A 21,854-nucleotide genomic window follows, 5' to 3' on the forward strand; every position below is an offset into this window, starting at 1 on the left:
CTTGGCCCACCTGGGCTAAGGCTGTCATAAAGAGATAAGCTTTCCCTAATAACCAATGAGTCCATTTGGAACTTCAGGGGTAAAAGCCTTCAGTCCAAGTCAAATGTTCCCAATGAGGTGTCTCCATAGTTGATTCTCTGGGACCCTAATTCCTATCAGATATCTCCAGCTTGCTGAACTCAGCCCTCTTTCTCTGGGCTTGGTCTGTCACTGTTGCTGCCTAGACCATTCTCTGTCTTCTTGAATTTGATCAGCTGCCTGTCTTGTCCCAACTACTAGCCCTCTACTGTCCTCTAACACAGCCTCAATTGGAGACCAGTCTGCCCTTGTCTAACTCCTGGGTCTTTCTTGCTGCTCTGCCTCATGTCTATCATCACTGCAATTATTGCCCATAGTAGCTGTCTTCCCCATGCATGTGCTACATGGGAAGCCAGCAACCTGAGCTGGGTGAGTCCCTGTGCTGAGCTGAGAATGATGCTCTTGCATGCTTTTTCTCTCTTTTGGCTAATGGTTGATATAGTAGTTCTGAGAATATTTCTGCTCTAAAATATATTAGAAAGTTATGTTTCAGTATGAGCTCTCAAAATCATCATTTTAATAAGAGCTGCTGCACTTGTTGTTATGTGACAGACACCTTGCTAATGCTTTCTGTGGATTATTTCATTTAATCTTCTCACTGACCATATAAAGGAGGTATATTATTATCTCCATTGTACAGATGATGAAAATGAGACCTAAAGAAATAACTGACTTGCCTTGAGTTACTCATTGGGCTGGAGCTGTCATGCTACACTATTCTTCTATATTATACCACTTGAAAATAAGCCTTCATTTAGACATAGTCAAGCAGAGGAAGAAATAACCTGTGTATCAATCCATTTCTGAGATTGTTCCACAATTTAGTATGTATCAACAGTGAATGAAATAATCGAGAAAAGAATCCTCATTTGGTTTTATAAATTGCTGCATTCAGTGCTCTTTGATTAAAACCTCAAACCTCAGCTGCTCAGTGCCAAATTAAACAGCAACAGGAGGGAAGATTTATATGAAGTTATGTTATTAATTTGCATATTAAATATCCTCATATCACAATGTATCATGAGATAACAGAAAAATTTATTTTAAAAATAGCAATTTTGAGTACAAGTTATTTTGAAATGGAGCTTGTGGTTATCAAAGTGAGAAAAAACTTTTTATCATAAAAGCATTAGTTATTGAGTGGAGTACAATAGTGTAAATGATTTGTGTATTCTTTATTAATCAATTTCATATGACTAAGTGCTTATTCTTTTAGTTCTCAGCTCTGAAAAATCTGTATTTGTCTAATAGAATATCATGGACAGAATTCTAAATGATTTGGTAACCCTTTCACAAATCATTAGCATATGTCTCAGATAAATTCAGAAAATCTTTGTATTGTTTGGAGACATTTTCAATCCCATTTGGTTCTAATTGGTTCTGTCTGCCTGAACCTGCCTTCCTGGCTTATTCCCATGGGTTCCCATGTTATGGTATGGCCTGTAGGGGGCTCTGTGGCTCATGAAATGAGGCCTTGGCTTAGTGAGAGGCTGTGACTTAGTAGCAGCTCTGCCACTATTTTTCTGAGTTTGAGATGTACCACTTGAGAGATCATTCTTCATCTGCAAACTGGACACCCACCTTAGAGATGGATTTGTATCTCTATGAATATTAAATGGCACTACATATGTAAGACATAGCACAGTGTGGGACCCAGAAGGCTCTCAATAAATGTTAGTGGATTCTGTATCTGCTCTTGGAAACACTCCATGTGTTCAAAACTCTGCAAAACTTGTGAAGAGAGAAGTGGAATTTTTAACTCTATTCACATTGAAGGGCACATTGCTTGCTTCTTATATATATATACAGATATATATGTATGTTCTGAAATTGGACCTGTACATTACAAAAGTAATACATCAAGCATTTGTTTTTCTTTTTTTTTTTTTCTTTTTTTTTTTTTTTTTTTTTTTGCGTCTCAATGAGTAGGCCTCTTCTGAGAGACCACACCCATGTACATAGTAAAAGCAAGCCTAGGTCACTCTGCTCCCTTCAGATCTGGGGAAAAAGAAACACGGGGATCTGTAGCATGTTGGGGGTGAACAGGGTTATGTGGCCTCACTTCTCAGATAAGTCAATGCAAAAGCACCCTTCCAGCAGACATGACAGCCTGCACAACTCCAGCCACAAGGCCTCCTCACTTCACTCCTGGTCAGGAAGATTATAGTTCTGAGCAGGTGCAAAGATCAGTGGTCTGGACCAGCTAAAGACCCCATTATTTCAGTTGTCTTGGAGAGAAGTTGACAGAGCTCTCCTATGTTTGGGGCTGCTTGGGTTACCCTAGCTTTTAGCAAGAGTAGCTGGATAGTTAGCAATAGGCAGCCAGGTGATCCACCACACCTTCCCAAGTATGCTATCAAAAGCCTGTACTGCTTGTGTCTACCAAACATAACACATACACCTGCATTCAAACTGCTTTATTACCCTCAAGTTTTATTACCCATTTTGAGATTTACAACTTCCAGCTTCAAATACATCAGGAAAAATCCTAGGAGTAAAAGGATAAAGGGTTCTTACAAAGTCACACTTGTTTTGAGGGGGAGCTCGGATCCTAAAAGAGGATTACCTGGGACTTCTTCCAGTACAGTCTTGAAAGCTATGAAATTGTAGAGAATGTAAGCCTTGTGCTACTTAATAATTTAATAACCTAGATTTTCCAGGTCAGGGACAAGTTACAGTATTATGTCCAGCTGTTGTTATAAACTTAGGTCCTGTGAGTTTTAATGTTCAGAACCCAAACTCTATCTTTTATCCAGCCTCTCAAACCCCAAAATAGCACAAATTGTCAGTCTGTTCCTCCCAAATTTTGGTTCAGAGACTACAGTAATCATATGTAAAAAGAGAAGACTTCTTGGTATTTACATAAAAGTAGATTTAATTCTCTTTTCTTCAAACTAGAGTCTTAGAGAACAAAATTTTCCCCCAAAGTTTTAGAAATTACATTGTGCAATATACAACCATATATGACAGTTTGAATTGATAAATTTTGCTATCTCTATGCCAAAATACTCCTTTTTATGTCTTTGAATATTGATTGGTATAGATTCTTTTTCCCAAATTAGCCTTTCAAGTTAAGGATTTGAGGACATTGTTCTCAATAAATGTAAAAATAAGTCTGTTGTTTGGGGATTACATTTTTTTTTTTTTGAGGACTGCTAATACTGATCATTTTCCAGGTTCAGATTGATATGCAAAATCAACAATTTCTTGTTTGATATCTGACTCGCTCATCCATAGTAATATAATCAATCCTCCTCAGTAGTCTCAAAGTTGTTGACCTTTAAGCATAGAGGCAAAGGCTTTAAGCATCTCACTTTTGCTAAAAAGAGTTGAGAAGGAACTTATTTTCTTTCCACTTAACTTCAAGTTCAGTCTGAGTATTTGCCCTCATGTAGATCCTGTCTTTATTCTACAGCTTTGGTGAGATACAGTGTTAAATCACCTTATTTAGACTCAGAGTGCACCCGTGTCATAAAATCCAGTTCAGTATTACAAATCAGTATTTCACTCATTGAGTGAGTATGAAAGATGCTTTAGGGTCCAAGAAGAAGTTGGATATGGTAGCACTAGAGTGAGATCTACTATTGTTTTCATTTTATTCTAGAAACTTGCTTGAGGCTCTTTTGGACTTTCTTTCTGTCAGTAAGACATCATTGGGGAGGAGGGTAGTTATTCATATGCCTAGATTGGGTCTATATCATCTGTTCACTCATTCAACAAATATCTGAGTGCTTACTGCGTGCTGAGCCTTTGCCAAGCACTGGAGATACAATCACCCAAATAATGATGCCTGGGTGGCTCAGTGGTTGAGTGTCTGCCTTTGGCTCAGGTCGTGATCCTGAGGTCCTGGAATGGAGTCCTGCATTAGGGTTCCCACAGGGAGCCTGCTTCTCCCTCTGCCTATGTCTCTGCCTCTCTCTCTCTCTGTGACACTCATGAATAAAAAAAAAAAAAAAAAAAAAAATCATCCAAATACATATATCCTCTGCCCTTACCTAATTTACATAATTCCCCAGTAGTGGTTGGCAATTCTTGTCACAGTTGCCCTGGTAAATTATAGGAGATAATAGTATTTTATTAATTAATTTTATAGAAGGTTTTAGGTATTATTATTAATAAAAATCCAACTGCTGAAATATTTTCTAGAGCAGAATTTTCCATAATGTGGTACCCGAAATATTAGTTTCATAGGATATTGATGGATGTTAATTGCAGGAAGGGTGAAATAAGCTAAATTATTTATATCAGGACCTCTTAGAGCCTTCCCAAGCTAATACACATTTTGAATTTGTAGGAGGAGTGGTGGGCTGTTACTGTTTTTCATGTTTTTCAAACTTCTTTGATCATGAAACCCAATAAGAATCACATCTTGGGATGCCTGGGTGGCTCAGTGGTTTAGGGCCTGTCTTCAGCCCAAGGTATGATCCTGGAGTCCCAGGATTGAGTCTGACATCAGGCTCTCTGCATGGAGCCTGCTTCTCCCTCTCCCTCTGCCTCTGCCTTTGCCTGCCTCTCTCTCTGTGTCTCTCATGAATAAATAAATAAAATCTTTTTTAAAAATCACATCTTATTAGACTATTAATACATGGAACACTTCAGGAAATGGTGTTCTAGAATTAGTACTTATTGAAGAAAAATTCCAAGAGCTAGAATTTCTAAGTGGCTCAATAATAAAATTAATATGAGTTGAACAATGCGTTTTTAAAAACTTCCAATGAAATTTTTACACTCCTTTTTATAGGCCTGTATCGTAGAACTATATTATGCAAATACAAATATTATTAAGCTACTTCACATGTAACACTTGTTATAGTAACTAGCTGGTAGGGTTTAATTAAAAGAACAAGTCTGGTTAACAATGTTACAGTATCAGAGATGTAGTTTTAGGAAGCCAATAAATAACTCCTTTTCCCCATCTTGATTTATGAACTTATTTCAAAAGTCAAGAGATTTAGGAAAAGAGATATCAAAATCCATCTTTATTTACTGTCAAACCTAGATTTGAGGGTGTAACTCTGACTTGTGGCACCACTGACCTTCCTATTACTGACCTTTGTAGAGAAACCTACTAATAATCATGGGAAGCACTGAAAATTGCCAGCCTCACCCATAGATCTTGTGTAGGGAAGTGGATTCAGAGAAGAATGGAGAGAGAATGATACTGGGCGGCCCAGTCCCTTCGCCCAATCCTCTCATCAGGGTTACTTGTTCCACCTTCAGGATTTGAGTGTGAGAGTATTTAGGAAAGTGCTTCCTCATGGAAGCCTGAGGACATGAGGAGAAGGTAGCTCCCAACATTGGATGCTTCATGCAGCAACAATTTGGCCTATTTTATAATAAAATTATAATAAATGTCAAATATTTTTACCCATTTTGGTTTTTATAAGATTATATACATTGTACTATATTAATCATTACAATATTTTCCAAATAAGAATGACTTTGGGAACGTTAAAATATATATATATATTTCAGAACCACAGCAGATCTATTACATCAGAATATCTGAGAAGAGGCCTGAGATTCCATATTTTTTAAAAAAATGCTCCAGGTAATCCTCATCATCATTAAAGTATAAAAAAATCAGAATGTTATAGGAATTGCAAAAAAAAGGTATTAAATTTTATTTGGTAACCTTACATAGATAGAACACACAGGTGATTGATATTTCTTCCATTTTTTATTTCAATGTTTTATCATGGCATACATCTACATGGGGAGGTGCTGAAGCATCTTTTTCCTGATCTGATACCAAAACAATTACTATTATTTTAGTGGAATTTTTCCAGTGGCACTGGTTGTATAGAAAATCCCATCTTCTCTTCTTAGGACTTGTGGTTATGTCAAAAATGTGACAGGGTATTTATACTATGCTCTTCAAGGAAGTTTTCTGTTGTTTGATCCATTTTGGTTTTTATTAAAGGGGATACATTCAATAAACTCTGATTAATTTCAAGTTATTTTATGCTTTGATTGTGAAGATTATTTAGCTGGAATGAAAGGGGATTAGATTATTTAACTATTCACTGACAAGAATGTCAACTATGACCGGAAATCTTCAAATATAATGTGTGACTACATAGTTGAGAAAGATAAAAGAATTACATTAACAGAATAAAAATGGACATTTCTCATTATGCATTCTTTAAAATAGTATCTATGTATCCTATCACCAGTTACATATACAGATGATAGTTAAAATTTTAATTGATACTTCATTCAGAGCTAAAAAATATCTAAAAGCAGTAAGTTAAAAAGTTTCCTTACCAACATTTGAAACATACTCAGATCCTTGCAGTAAGATTGTTTTATGGCTTTGAAACATTTTAAAATTTGGGGGATCCCTGGGTGGATCAGTGGTTTAGTGCCCGCCTTCATCCTGGGAGTGATCCTGGAGACCCGGGATCGAGTCCCACATCGGGCTCCTGCATGGAGCCTGCTTTGCCCTCCGCCTGTGTCTCTGCCTCTCTCTCTGTGTGTCTCTCATGAATAAATAAAATAAAATACTAAAAAACAAAACAAAAAAAGAAACATTTTAAAATTTTAATTGCATAAAATATTAGAAGTCAAAGACAGTTGCCTTAATTTTTATCTTACAATTTTCATGGATTGATTTTTTTAAAGAATAAGTTTTTTTTTAACCTGTTAAATATTCTAAAAGATTTTTTAGTATATTCTATGCCTCTACAGTTCCTCTAGTTCCCATAACAGCTCCTTCTTCACTATATTCACCATGAATTAATTACAATTATTCATTTCCTAAAGCAGCACCAGAATCTGATTTTAACTGAAACAGACATGCTGCTTCATATGTAAGCAATAAATTGATTTTCTCTTCATGGCAGTATTTTGATAGGGTTAAGTATATTGATAGAAGACCATCCTATTTAATGCAAGTAGATTTTCAAGAAAATCACTATGCCAAACACTTCTCTAGAAGGACTTCATCTACATACAGCAGCAACTGTGACCTGCTTTAGAGATGACATCATTGGGTGTCATGTGGCTCTTTATACGTTTCAGCTTCAGAAAGAGATAATCTGTGAAAGCCACAAGAGCCTGATTTCTGCTGTGATAATCTTCAGCAGACAGAGGCTAAGGCTACAGTGAGGCATACCTGCTTACATAGTGTGTGCAGTGCCTCGTTGAATTCTGAGCTTTATTTCGTTTTACTATTTTTTATCAAAAAAGTAGATGCAATGATAGGATGAAGTGAATTGGATGCTTTGGACTAATGGGAGCTTATTTTCTGCATGAAGAACGAGAACTTTTATGGAATCCTCTGTTCTCTGGGTAGCCTGGTATTCTGTAGGGGTGTGTGTGTGTGTGTGTGTGTGCACGCGTATGTTTTCAATTTGAAGAACACTGAAGAAAATCAGCAAACTTCATTTCCCGAAGAGCTCTCTCTTTTTTGCAATACTTGAAGATTTCTGCTCCAAAATACTCTTTGAGCCGCCTGAGCATCGTGGTTGGTAACTGAAGGGCAAAGCATCTCCTTTGTAGCATGTGTTACAGAAATTCTTCAGATAACTTTACTTGCTAACACAGGTGACTCTATGGATTTCTTTCAAAGCCAGTTCGAATAAATAACTCTTTCCTCTCAAATGGGCACGGGTAGCTCTTCAGCACCATGGAGAGGTCTGGGCAGTGTGGGACGACGTGGGACTGTGACCAGAGCAAGCCATCTGACAGTGTAAGTTCTCCAAATGTCTGTTGTCTTTTTTACATGCATCATAGCTTTGCATACATAGAAAAGGAAACTCTGAAGTCTAACTGAGCTATGCTAAATTTAGCTATACAAAGTGATGGCCTTCATTACATTTCAAATTCAGTATTAATTACTTAAAGATACCATATTAGGAAGTGTTAATATATTAATTTGAAATATTACTTTCTCATTGCAACAGTTGGTATGTGAATGTTTGGCGCCTTGAATTTTGAGAATCAAAGTTTTTGTTTTAATTCACCATGAATTAATTTCATTGCAGTTAGACAAAACGATTGCTTTGGAAATAGCATATTTATGCACACATTAAAAAATTCCAGCTGTGCAGTTTGTTGTCATTTGTAAAAACAAGACTCTTTTTGAGAAGTAGTTTCTGATTTGTGTTTAGAAGGACAGCTTTAATTTTTTTAATTGCAGGTCATACTTTCAGTTACCAAAAAGAGCATATGTCTAGGTACTCTAATGTTTACACATAGGGGATATTTGATAACTTATACAATTTTAAATTTACTGGTATAAAATATATACAGTAAAAACCTAAAATAAGTAGAAAGGACAAATCCTTTTATAAAATGACTAGGTAAGGGATGCCTGGGTGGCTCAGTGGTTGAGTGCCTCCCTTCGGCTCAGGGCATGATGCTGGAGTCCCAGGATTGAGTCCCACATCGGGTTCCCTGCATGGAGCCTGCTTCTTCCTCTGCCTGTGTCTCTGCCTCTCTGTGTGTCTCTCATGAATAAATTAATAAAATATTTTTAAAAATGACTAGGTAATAGACCACTAAAAGACACTTTTAAGCATCATTGGAAATATTTTATTAGTTTCAAAATAGTCCAAATTAAGTGTTCAAACCAGAAATTAAAGCAAAGGTTTATCCAAAAATGTCTTTGAATACCCTCCTTTAGACTGTCAAAGGTGTAGTTCTATGATATGACATTACATAACCAATAAAGACAAGAAATTTCAAATTGCTCCAAGAGTGACCCCAATTGATATTTTATTAACTATTCAAATTTATTTAAGAGAATAGGGTCATAAAAAAGTAATAAAACAAATAATTATATTTTCTCAGGTCAATTAAGTGAGGCTTGGAACATTTTTTATAATGAACCATTTATTTTAAAGTTTAATAAAGCTATCTTTTTATATATTGTAATATGGAATTTATTTCCCTCAATAGTTCTTCTCATATGTAAAAACCAGTGGTAAATGTAATTTACCTCTAATTCAAATATAACTAATTCTAAACCCCTAATTTAAAAATGACTAATTCTTCTTGTTATAAAAAATTTCCAAGTGAATTTGCTGTTGCTTCTTAACTCTTTAGTAATTTGGCATTTGATTTTTAGATAAATGGCATTTACATTTCGACAGTGTAAGAAGTGCAAGATTTGGGAGGATGTGACTTAATTTTACATTAAGGAGATCTTGTTACACATTTTTGCCTGCTTAGCTGAATAGATTCACTGATGATTTCTTTAATTGGTTTCAATATTTAAAAGAAATCAGTTTTTGAAAGGAGTGAAAGGTAGAATTATGATTCCAGTTCTTTTTTGTTTTCTTTCCCAAAATTTTAAAATCCTGCTTTGATTTTTACAGATGTGTAGTAGTGCCTTTCAATTTTTTTTGTATATTTTTTTTTATTGGAGTTTGATTTGCCAACATATAGTAAGTACAACACCCAGTGCTCATTCCGTCAAGTGAAATACTGTTGGGTGCACTTCTGTGATTTTAAAACTTTGATTGTTTCTATATGATAAACTGCATTCACTTTTCTGCTGATAGTGGACTTTGGACAAATCATTCTGGTTGATTAAACTGTAACATTCTAATTTGGAATATTTGAGACTCGTGTCATAAAATGCATCTGCTTTATGTCCTGAAATGAGTAGAAGTGTACCTGATTCAGAAATTTATTCTCTAGCAGTCTTTGTCTCTGTATTTCTCTCTCAAGGATGTTACTCACTTATGATATTATCAGAAATGTAACATTTTGTATTTCTTTTTGCACACATTTTAGTGGTATATTTATAACAACAGCTATCTAGCACATACATTTTGTAGTTAAGATATGGTTGTCTATGTGTTTATTTAACCAAAAATTATTCCTATATGACAAACTATAAACATGTTTTGGCTTCTGCTTTGAAAGCCTTTCAATCATTGTTGAAATAGCATAAGTCATCTGAACAATAGAAATACATTTGGAGCTATTTAGACTATGAACCATTCACATTTCTTCTTCTTCTTCCTCCTCCTCCTCCTCCTCCTCCTCCTCCTCCTCCTCCTCCTCCTCCTCCTCCTCCTCCTCCTCTTCTTCTTCTTCTTCTTCTTCTTCTTCTTCTTCTTCTTCTTCTTCTTCTTCTTCTTCGTTTATAACATTCTGGTGGTAGCAGATGTGTGTGAACAATCTTAAATTTAGTTGAGTGACATTTTGCTTTTCTTGCCAATATAAAAATATGTTCATGGATCTCTTTTTTCATGGTCCACCCACCCTTGCAAAGGCTTGATAACCTTTGACTACAAAGGATTTAAGGGCATATTTACTTAGTTGAAAGCCACCCTAGTTAGGATGCATTGCAGTGTGGCTCAGTATAGATGCAGCTGATTGGCAGGTGTGGTGTTTCTTTTTTTCAACCTATTTTTGGAACTAAGAAAGTTAAGTTGCTTTTGGAAATTTTTATTACATCCCAGGTACAGACTCACTTCTATTGCACCAGTCTCCATCAAAGTTTCCAACTGAAAGCAGCTCTTGTTACGAGAGTCCCAATAATACTAGTTTCAGTAGGGGAGAGCCTGAAAGTAGAACATGTTGGAAAGTCCCAAAGGGTAGTTTCTTATAGGGAGATAGAGATTCTTGAGATTATTTTAGTGAATTTGGAACCTAATTGGAACCTAATTGGTTCCAAATGGATTCTGGGTTTTAGTAAGTGTTTGGCATTATACATAGGGTGACATCAGATGCGCAAGGGCAGTTCTTTAGCTTCCTAGAGAATCACCCTGGGTTGATGCTTCTACACAGAGATTTCCATCAAGTGGTTTTTGGTTTTAGTTGTCACATTTTACAATTAAATGTTCCTTCCTCTCCCAGTTTTACTCACAAGACACATTCTTACTTTATAGTACATGTTGGGCCTGAGTAGATATGACTTAAGTGATACGGAATTAGTATTAAATATTACTAGAAACTTTGCAGTAATCTGAAATGTTTCAGAGAACTGAAAAGGACTCCGAGACTTTCTAAGGAAGATATCTGAGTAGTTGAAAGAACAGAAATAACCTCCAAAGAGAAATAAATCTGAATACCATGCATTTCTCATTTTAACTAGTGTTTCAAATCCCAGTACCTCTAAATGAATCTGGCTGCCTCCCATAAGTAAACTCAAGCCAGAGCATGTAAAATACAAGTACATACCCGGGAAGCCAGTTACTGGGATGAATTCAGGTCATTTCCATCTTGCCTAATTTGTTTTGTGCTCCTAATTTTCATCTTACTTGGATCTTTGACACCATCTCATGGGCACTTCTGTACATGACACGCTACATTTCATAGTGCCTAACATCATTAATAAGACCCATCTTTGTGGAAAACTCATTTTGAATTCAACATTCTGCAGTGATATCAATAGCTTATCTCTCCAGGATGCTCTTTTGGTGCCTGATCTCTGACCCCTCTGTAGCACAATGGCAGGAACATTTCTCCCCCTGCGTTTTCTTTGTGGGTGCATTGGAACTGATAGAACTATACTGGGCAGGTCAGAATATTGGCATAGAAAGCAGGTCTGTTGATGATCCATGATATATTATTTATATGTCTTAATAATTGTTCAAAGGTAGACTCAGCCTAACAACTTGAGGATAATTAGAAAAGAATATCAAACTTCAGTGCCTTAGAGCAATTCATACAAATTTATCCATTTTAAGTTTTATTGGAATTACTAGGAATATCAACAAAGGCATTGTATCTGGACTTCAGTATGACTTTGAAGTTTTTTTTCCTGTTATCTTTGAGAAGATAAAAAACTGTGGATGAAATAATAATACAAATTGGTACATTTCTACTGATTAAGTAGCCTTATCAAAATAGTGTTAACTAGGGATGCCTGGGTGGCTCAGCGATTGAGCATCTGCCCTCTGCTCAGGGCATGATCCTAGGATCCAGGATCGAGTCCCACATCAGGCTCCCTGAGAGGAGCCTGCTTCCCCCTCTGCCTACATCTCTGCCTCTCTGTGTCCCTCATGAATAAATAAAATAGATCTTTTAAAAAAGTGTTAACTAATTAATCAGAGTTAGCCTGGAGATAAGTTTCTAGTGATGTGCAATAGGTTTCTGTTATTTTTATCAATGATCTTAAATATAAATTTTTCCTACCTCTTATTTTATAGTTGAGGAAATTTCATTCAGGAGAGGAGAAACATGCTATCAAAAGTCAGATAGTAGGACAGCTGCAAAGTTGGAGCTAGCAGGTTTTTTGATTACCAGGCAAGGGACTTTCTACTGGGGTAAGTGGTCTACAAGGAACCCCAATGCTAACTAATCGATGGAAATTTTATAAAGAAATGTTTTAATTTAAAATAAGTGTAACTTTTTAAACTTTGGAGCTCTCCTTCAATGATATTAGCCTCCTTATACAGCAATGAACTTCTCATCATCAGAAATATGCATGAACAAACTGGATATTCTACATCAGAGATGATGCAGAATGAGACCATATAGTGTGTGTGTGTGTGTGTGTGTGTGTGTGTGTGTGTGTGTGTGTCTAGTAGTTGGACTAACTGATCTCTAAAATCTCTTTCAATTTGAACATGGAAAGGGGACATTAGTGCACTGTTTTCTCCTTAAAAAAGAGAATGAGAATAATTTCTTCATTCAACAAACATATATTGGGTGCATGTTCAAGGCATTGTGTGATTGTCAGAACTGGTATTACCCGAATTTGACTGAGCCCCCTGAGAAACTACTCACTTGAGAAGGAGTAAGAAAGGGGGAAATTGAGAAATGAGTTAAGATGGAGGATGGGAAAAAATCATTAAGGGAAGTGGGGTAAAATGCATCATTTGAATCTATTTGGGAAGGGAAAACAAGGTTAAAGGGGAAAAAAGTAAAACCACTGTTATAATTTATCTCATCATTATCTCTGACATGGAGATATTTCAATGAATTCAAAAGACCCAAAGATTTTAAATTTATTGATCTCTAATAAATTCTACAATTCTATTCAGGACTGTCAAATCTCTAATGAGCTTTTTTGCTTACATCCTTTCAACCTGTATGCTGTAGTTACAAACCTACTATTAGAGATTCCATCTTAACTGTCATCTGTTCTTTTCCTAATTGAGGGAAATTTCATCAATTCAAAGACTCAACATTTACCTCTTATGTCATAGTTAAATAAAAATAACAGCCTTTCCTCTGGCCCTGCTCTAAATTTGAATTTTTTCTTGATCAACTAGTTTGTGTTTGTTTGTTTGTTTTTACCAAATGTAGTATATATTTAGGCTATGTATATATATATGTATGTATATATGTATATATACAAATCGATATCCAAAAGTATGATAGCTCAAACACAGCAAAAGTTTATTTCTTGATTAGAGGTATCAATAGCAGACTGATGAGTAGGTCAGTGGGGCAATCTATCTTCATATAGTCACTTAGGCTCTGCCATCTTCAACAAGTGGCTTCCAAAGCCACCCTAAATTCATCTACATTCCAGCAAACCAGAAGGGAAAAGGAAATGGAGCAGCACATGCGGAAGGTTTTAGTGGGCCAGGTCTGAATGAGGCACGCATCACTCAACTCACATACTTTGTACTGAACTCAGTCAGATGACATACTTAACTGCAAAGGAGACTGGGAAACATAGTCCTATAGGATACGTAAAAATAAGACAAGAGAACGGGTATTAGATTATTTAGTACTTTCTGCCATACCTGGACTTTCTCCACCAGGAAAAAATTATTCCTCCAAACCTATAGTTCCTGCTGCTACAAACTTGACATATGCTTCTGCATTTGCTTGATGTTAGCTTCTCTACATCCTTGGTCGCCGCCTTTTTCAGTCTTCCAGGTTACAAATTAGCATACCCTGACCCTAGTTAATTGCAGCTAAAAATGAATTTATTAGAATAATAAAAATGTATTCATGAGAAAAAAATTAATTTATTTTGTTATCAGCTATCTCACTGAATTGACCGGAAGGCTAGAAAATCATGCTCAGAAGAAAAGAGGGCACTAAGAGAACATGGTTGACCAGAACCTCAGAGAAAGGCACATCTACAGAACGACATTGCTTAAGTGCAGCTGGCCTCATGGGACTTTGGATGCAGTGGTCATAAAGTGTTCTAAAACATCCCTTGCATCCCTGAGACGCTTCCTCCAGATTCAGAGCCCTGGATAGGTTCATCCCCTTGACTGATTTAGATTGTGTTCAAAGACAGATTGCTAGGAATCAGGGAAGGAAAGTTACTTTTGTAGTTGGGGAATAGAATCCTATTTCTTGCTGTAACTTCCATTAAGAGTGGGTTCTATAATTATGGAATGGGGGTTCAGATGTACTAAACTAAATGAAAGAAATCTACCATGCCTGCTGTTTTAAGATGCCCTAATGCTATATTAGATCTATTGACAGCCTTCACCGATTCCTACTGATACTAACTGGCCTCATGCCTAGACTATACCTTATTGCTATGCCTAGACTGTGCCTTGTTCCTCCTGGGGTGTGTTTTGATCACTTTCACCAGTTTATTCCCTCAACCAACCTACTATTCTCTGTGAGACTTGCTCTAGTCCTTTTTGATATTAGTTGGACTTGTCAGAGTCTTTCCTATAATACTTTGGCATTGTTTTGAGAACTAAATTCAGACCTGGGACCTATGTGATAAGTCTTCATGGCCAGGGCCCAGATATTTGACCCACCTCCTGTGGGGTTTTCTCATCTGTAAAATGAATGACTTGGCTCAATTCCCATTAGTCTCAAAGGGATACCAAGAGGCTTAACAAGATGGTGCTTTGAGATATTTGGAACACAGGGTGGCATTATCACATTATTATTTTCACAAGCTGTTCACCTGAAGCGAGAAAATAAAGAGTGGAAATTTAATGCCAGGGAGGTTTTTGGCACTTTGTCAATTCGACATTAGCTTTGAGGGCTTTTGGAATTTTGCCTGAAATTTTCAGTACCAAGCAGCTAAAAGCTGTGTTTTTCTGGGCTTGTGATATTTCTGTCCCTAGGGATGGCATTAAGCATTTGTGAGGGATGAACTGTGCCAGACCCATTTTCCAGTGTCCCACCAACAGACACAAAAAAAGCAATGCACACTCTGTAAATTGCTGCTCATACTCACGTTTCACACTTGGAACAGCACCTCTGACTTGTGCCAGTAGAAAAGGGATGGGATATATGCATGTGTTAAGGAAGCTCCCTGTCTGACACATAGACTGTTTATGGCTGGATGGCTTCTATTTGAATGATCAGATGAGCCCTACTGAAGGCCGCAGAACCTTTTTTAGACCTTTGAAAATCATCCCCATCATAGTCTTCTTTGAAAGAGAGCAATTGGTTATACAAATGTCACTTTTTCCAATTAAACCCAGCAGGCTGATTAGAAGATAGGGAGAAATACTTTTTTTTTTTTTTGGAACTTTTATTAATGATTATGGAAGGAAGAAAAAGGCAGGAAAACTTGTTGGAGTCCAGGGAAGCATTTATTTACGTGACTGAAATTTAAGCCATGTGATAATAATTATATGGGAAGGTTCTAAATGGTTTTCTTTATTTGGACCAGAGTCATTTTCAAATATAAGGGCTTCTACATATGTACCTAAAATACATGTTTAAGTATATTTTAAAAATAATAATATGCCATTTATATGTTCAAATAAAAGAGGTTAATAGGAATTGTTCTGTGGCAAAAGCTAAAAGCTCCAACTTCAAATCTGCTTACTCTTATGTGAGTATGTTTTGCATCTTTATAAAGACCAATAAATCTGAGCTTTGTCAGGAAGGGTGCTCCTTGCATTTTTAAAGAAAGTGTAGAGCATCTGGGTGGTTCAGTCTGTTAAGCATCTGCCTTTGACTCAGGTCATGATTTCAATATCCTGAAATCCAGCAACACCTTGGGCTCCCTGTTCAGAGGGGAGTCTGTTTCTCCCTCTCCCTCTGTCCCTTCCCCTGCTTTCTCTCTCTCTCTCTCTCTCTCTCTCTCTCATAAATAAATAAAATCTTAAAAAAATTAAAGTATAGTGACCACTAGTTTATCTAAAACTTAGGAAATGAGGCTTCTATTTGAGTGAAATCTACCAATAATGGCAGGATAACTTTTTTGGTTTTTTCCTATTTTTAATGACAATGTTTCTAATTACATTATAAACTTCTCTAGCTTATTTTATAGCAATGCTTATTTATTTCTAATTTTAATGTGTATCTATGTTCATTTTAAAAAATATAGAGTTTAAAAATATATCTCACCCTTAAGAAAAAATCTCACTCTTAATCCAATAGATCTAAACTATCATTGTTAATATTTTGGTGAATTCCTTAGAGTTATACATATAGACTAGAAGTTTTATATGTATGTATACCTTAAGAAATATTTACAATATTTTGAGCTGTTGAAACGTAGTGTTTTAATTAATATGTCATTAAAAATCCTCAGTCTGATGAATGTTTGTATAATATTAAATCATACAGATAGATAAGCTATAATTCATTGAACCATGCCACTATTGATATCAACAGTATCGATATTGGGGGTGTTTATGTACTTTTACATTTCTGTTTCCTTACAAGATACTACTCTCAGTAGAATAAAAAATTTTATAAGATTTTCTAAGGATCTTGATTTATCACATTTCTAGAACTGTTCTGCCAATAGCATGAATCTGATAGATCGAAAATAGCATGTGTTTTAAATCAGATTTCTTTTTTAAATTTTTGTGGCGTAACATTTTCACATATTTGGTGGGTACTTAAATTTATTTTATGAGCTGCCTGGCTACCTATTGTTATATTGAGGTTTCATTTTTTTCCAATTATTTGTAAAAGATCCTTAAATATTATGTGTATTAATCTTTTGCCTTCATATTTGTGGAAAATATTTTCTTAAATTGTATGCTTGTTTATGTTATTTCAATGTATAGAATTTTAAATAATTATTTTAATAAAATCAAATCTATATAGTATCTTTTTTTACCTACATTTTTTTTAAAGGTTTCATCTTTAACACTTGCCTTAAGTTCATTAGAAATTCTGACATATGGTAAGAGGAAAAGAAATAATCTTATTTTATCCCAAGTAGTTTAACCATTACCTGAACGCCATTTACCAAACAGTCTTTTGTTCTCTACTGGTTTGTGACATGATCTTTGTCATATTTTAAAAATCTATTAGAATCTCTTTCTGAACTACTTTCCTGGTTACATCTGCCAATTCTAGCAGACTGTCTTACATATTATAACCTTGTTATAGATGTAATTTCCGGTAGAGAAATTATCCATTTCATTTCTTTTCATGTTCTTTGTTGGTCATTTCATTCCAGATAAACTTTAAAACTGTGTAGTTAGCTTCCAAAACACATCTTTGGCAACTTTAATTGTAATTGTACCAAATCTTTCAAGTGATATGGAAAGAACTGATATCTTTGCAACTTTGTTCTGCTATCTAGGAATACAGCATATGTAGATAAGTAAAGATGTAGATATAGATATCAGGAAAGATTTGAAATTTCACCATAAACATTTCCTACTTTTTAAAATAAGATTATTCCTATTATAAATTGGTTCCTGGACGCCTGGGTGGCTCAGTGGTTGAGCATCTGCCTTTGGCTCAGGTCATGATCCCCAGGTACCAGGATCAAGTCCTGCATCAGGCTCCCCGTCTGCCTCTGCCTATGTCTCTGCCTCTCTCTGTGTGTCTCTCATGAATAAATAAATAAATATTTTTTAAAACGTTTTTTAAAAATTGGTTCCTTTTTTTCCTTTTTCTACCTCTAAATGATTATCCTTAGAATATTGGAAGCAATTACATTTTAAATTTTGATTTGTATGTTAACCTATTGAAAACTTTAAGTTTAAATTTAAGTCTTTAAGAATTTTCAGTTGATTAGAGGGGGGTTTCTAAGCATGCAATCTTTTCATCTGCAGAAAATACTAAAGGTGCCTCCTTTCCAATAGTCATATTGTACTGACTAAATAATCCAGCCCAAACAATGTAGGTTGTCTCATTAACTTTACTTGATATGATGAGTTATGTTTTAAAAATTAAACATTCTTGCATTATGTTATTCACTGTTTGGTTGTAATGGGTACTTTCTTCCTAAGTCGTTTTTTATTTCTATTTTCTGGTATGTTAAGTTTTCATAGCTCTTTTAATAAAATAAAATTAATTTATAGTTTGAGATATTTTTCTCAAGTTTTCAATTAGGGCTATACCAGCTTCATAAAATGTACTAAGAAGCTTCCCAGATTTTCTTTTGGCCTCTAATATTTATGTAGCATGGTAATTATGTGTTCCTTGAAAGTTTGAAAAAAACTTCTTAATAAAATCATTCATACATGAAGTCTTTTCTTACAGGTTTTTAAAATAAAATTTGCATGTCTTCCATGATTGTTGTATATTCAGGCTTTCTACATCATGAGCTAATTCTGGTGCTTATTTTTCAGGATATATCAGTGAATACTTTGAGACTAGTTAGCATTTTATAAAGGTTATTTTATTTTAGAAATTTCCCTACATATATTCTTTTATTACTTTCCATATTTCTAATTTGTTAGTTTTTCCTGTAACAATCAGCAATTGTATTAATCAATTTCTCTGTATTTTCTAATGATACATTTCATTGTTTAAATTTAATGTTTACTTTGCCTATTAACTTCAAGGATATTTTGTCATTTTACTCATTATTTCTTCAGCTTAATGCATAGTTAACTTATTTCATTGGATTAATATTTTAACAGTAAAATTAAATTCTTGAATTTGCTTCTAATTCAGTGTAATCTAATGAGCAGTATCTTCATTTTCTTTATCTTTTTTTTTTTTTAAACTATTGGGGGTGGGGAGCACAAGCAGAGCGGCAGGCAGAGGGAAAGGGAAAAGCAGGCTCTGTGTTGAGCAAGGAGCCTGACGTGGGGCTCAATCCCAGGACCCTGGGATCATGGCTTGAGCTGAAGGTAGACATTTAACCAACTGAGACACCCAGGCATCTCATTTTCTTTATCTTCTAAAGATTTTCTATTTATATATTTTTCCTTTGACTCAATTATTATTTACAAAAATAATTAGATTTTTTAATATAGTAAGAATTCCAAAATTTTTAATTATTGAAAAAGTAATTTCTTACTTTAGTAAATTGAGACCCTAAAATATAGTCCTTTTAATTTTTTTTTATTTTAAAGATTTTATTTATTCATGAGAGACATACAGAGAGAGACAGAGACACAGGCAGAGGGAGAAGCGGGCACCCTGCAGGAAGCCTGATGTGGGACTAAATCCGGGGTCTCTAGGATCACACCCTGGGCCAAAGGCAGCACTAAACCACTGAGCCATCCGGCTGCCCTAGTCCTTTGTTTTTTATTTGGGAGCATTTGTTTAGGGATCTTTTTGGTTTTCATATGGAAATATGATTAATTTATGTGAGCATGCTATGGGTGCTTGAAAAGGAGTTGTGATCTTTATTTTAGAGTATAAAAGTTACTATATTAATTATTTATATTCTTTATCTCTACTTAGTTATGTTTCTCTGATAAGTAACAGTTACAAAATTTGTTCTCAATATTTGAGTCATTTTGATTTCACTGATCATTTTATAAGCAGTATGTACTTGAATTTTGTTTTGAACAGTAATATAAGTCTTTTTCTTTAATCAAGGGTTTATTATAATAACCATAGTAGCAAACTATTATTAAATTTCATTTTCTCTTGCCTTGTTTGCTGCTTTGTATTTTTCATACTTCATTGCTATTTTTTTTTGCTTTATCTCTCTTCAAGAATGAATATTTTCTTTTATGTATCTTATAAAATGAATTGGGATATACGCATTCAACTTTTATCCTGTGGTGTTTAATATGTCTAAATTAAAAAAATAAAAACTGAAATTGCAACTGTATAATACTAAATTAATGTTTACTCATTCAATAAATATTTATTAAGGACCTATATGTTTCTAGGCACTGAGCTGGGCACTAGCATTAGTAATACAGTAGAAACTAGGATAGCCTCTGTTCTCATTGTTTTTGATTTCTCTCCTATCTTATTATCCCTTCTCTCACTGCTCAATCTATATTAATATCTGGGTCATGGAATCCAGATGATCATTTCTGTGGTTTTTTAGATGTATACTTTAAAACTTGTTTTTCAAGAGTTATCTTTTGACATTAACTTTTAGTTTTATGACCCTTTAACTAATTACATTTAATATATATTTTATAGTCATTTATTTTTTTTAACCACTGTCTATGCTACATTTTCCTCATTCTTATTTTTTTTAAGATTTTATTTATTTATTCATGAGGGACACACAGAGAGGCAGAGACAGAGGCAGAGAGAGAGAAGCAGGCTCCCTGTGAGAAGCCTCAATCCCAAGACTCCGGAATCACGACCTGAGCCAAAGGGAGACAAACAACCCCTGAGCCACCCAGGTGCCTCCTCATTCTTATTTTTATTTTTGTTTTTATCCTATACTAATTTTTTGAGACAGCAGTAAGATTATTTACTGGAATATGGGAGAATATGTTTTGTAGCTTTTGTGTGTGAATTCTAGTATAACACACTTCTGGTTTAAAATGATGCCTCGAAAAAAATTAAGAAGATAAAATAAAATAAAATGATGCCTAGTGGGTATCCCTTCATGTAATTGCATCTATTTTCCCACTAAAATACCTATGAAGTCCAAGAAAGGATGAAAATGAACATCAACATTGAAAGCCTACACTGACTGAAAACTTTTTGCTGGAATCTTAGAGGAACTTGTACTGCCAATGGAACCAGTGCAAGTGGACAACCTTGAGGGCTGACACAGGTATCAACTCACAAAGCAGCTTCATAATGTAAACTATCAAGGAAGAAAGGGAATGATTTCTTTGTGGGAAGGGTGTTCCTATTTGGTCATTGGAGCATTGTTGCATCCTTCCCCTCACACATACACACACTGTACCATCTTTCTGTAATCTTGTCAGTAACCTGTTTCTCCATCAACTTTCCCCATTTCAGCAAATTGCCACTGAGATGGTCAGGAGAGAGCTCTTGAAGTCATCCTTGATTACCTCCCTTCCTTACCACCCATTCACATCTAATCCACCAGGTTTTGAGTCTGCCTTCAAAAATATCTTTTAATCCATTCAGCAGTCAATGGACATTTGGATTCTTTCCATATCTTGGCTATTGAAAATGAGGTAGCTATAAATATTGGGTGCATGTATCCATTTGGATTAGTATTTTTGTATTCTTTGGGTAAATGCCTAGTAGTGCAATTGCTGAATCATAGATATACAATGGAATATTACTCAGCCATAAAAAAGAAATGAAATATTGCCATTTGGAATGACATGAATGGAGCTAGAGTGTGTTATGCTAAGTGTAATAAGTCAGAGAAAGAAAATATACCCTATGATTTCACTCATATGTGGAATTTAAGAAACAAAAGAGATAAGTATAGGGGAAAGAATAAAAAAGAGAGAGGGAGGCAAACCATGAGAAACTCCTAACTTAGAGAACAAACTGAGGGTTGCTGGAGGGGAGGTGAATGGGGAATGGATGGTGAGTCTTCAGGAGGGCACTTGTGATGAACACTGGGTGTTATATATAAGTGATGAATCACTAAATTCTACTCTTGAATCTAATATTACACTCTATGTTAACTAAGTAGAATTTAAATAAAAACTTGAAATGTAAAAAAATTAAAAATGAAAGTGTTAAAATCTTAAAAAAGAAAAAAAAAACCCAAAAGGCAAACAAAACAAAAGTGTCTCTTCATTAGTACTGCCAACACATTGGCCTAAACCGCCATCATCTTTCCCCAGATCACCACCATGGCCTCCAATGTTGAGTTCCTCTCC

The 21,854-nt window shown here is 35.1% G+C and overlaps 1 protein-coding gene across 3 annotated transcripts in view; it reads left to right on the plus strand.

Annotated features, from left to right (window-relative positions):
* LOC478678 (IQCJ-SCHIP1 readthrough transcript protein) overlaps positions 1 to 21,854 on the plus strand; it is a 710,941-nt gene that overhangs the window by 191,721 nt on the left and 497,366 nt on the right. Inside the window, exon 1 of one of the 3 annotated variants that reach the window (XM_038583732.1) lies at positions 7,133 to 7,771. The exons of the other annotated variants lie outside the window; for them this stretch is intronic. Coding sequence (XP_038439660.1) covers positions 7,709 to 7,771 — 63 coding nt within the window. The 5' untranslated portion in view covers positions 7,133 to 7,708. Of the gene's footprint in view, positions 1 to 7,132; positions 7,772 to 21,854 lie in introns of those variants that run through there. 3 annotated transcript variants of the gene reach the window in all.

The sequence above is a fragment of the Canis lupus genome, chromosome 34 (assembly GCF_011100685.1).
Source record: "Canis lupus familiaris isolate Mischka breed German Shepherd chromosome 34, alternate assembly UU_Cfam_GSD_1.0, whole genome shotgun sequence".
Classification (NCBI taxonomy): Eukaryota; Metazoa; Chordata; class Mammalia; order Carnivora; family Canidae; genus Canis; species Canis lupus.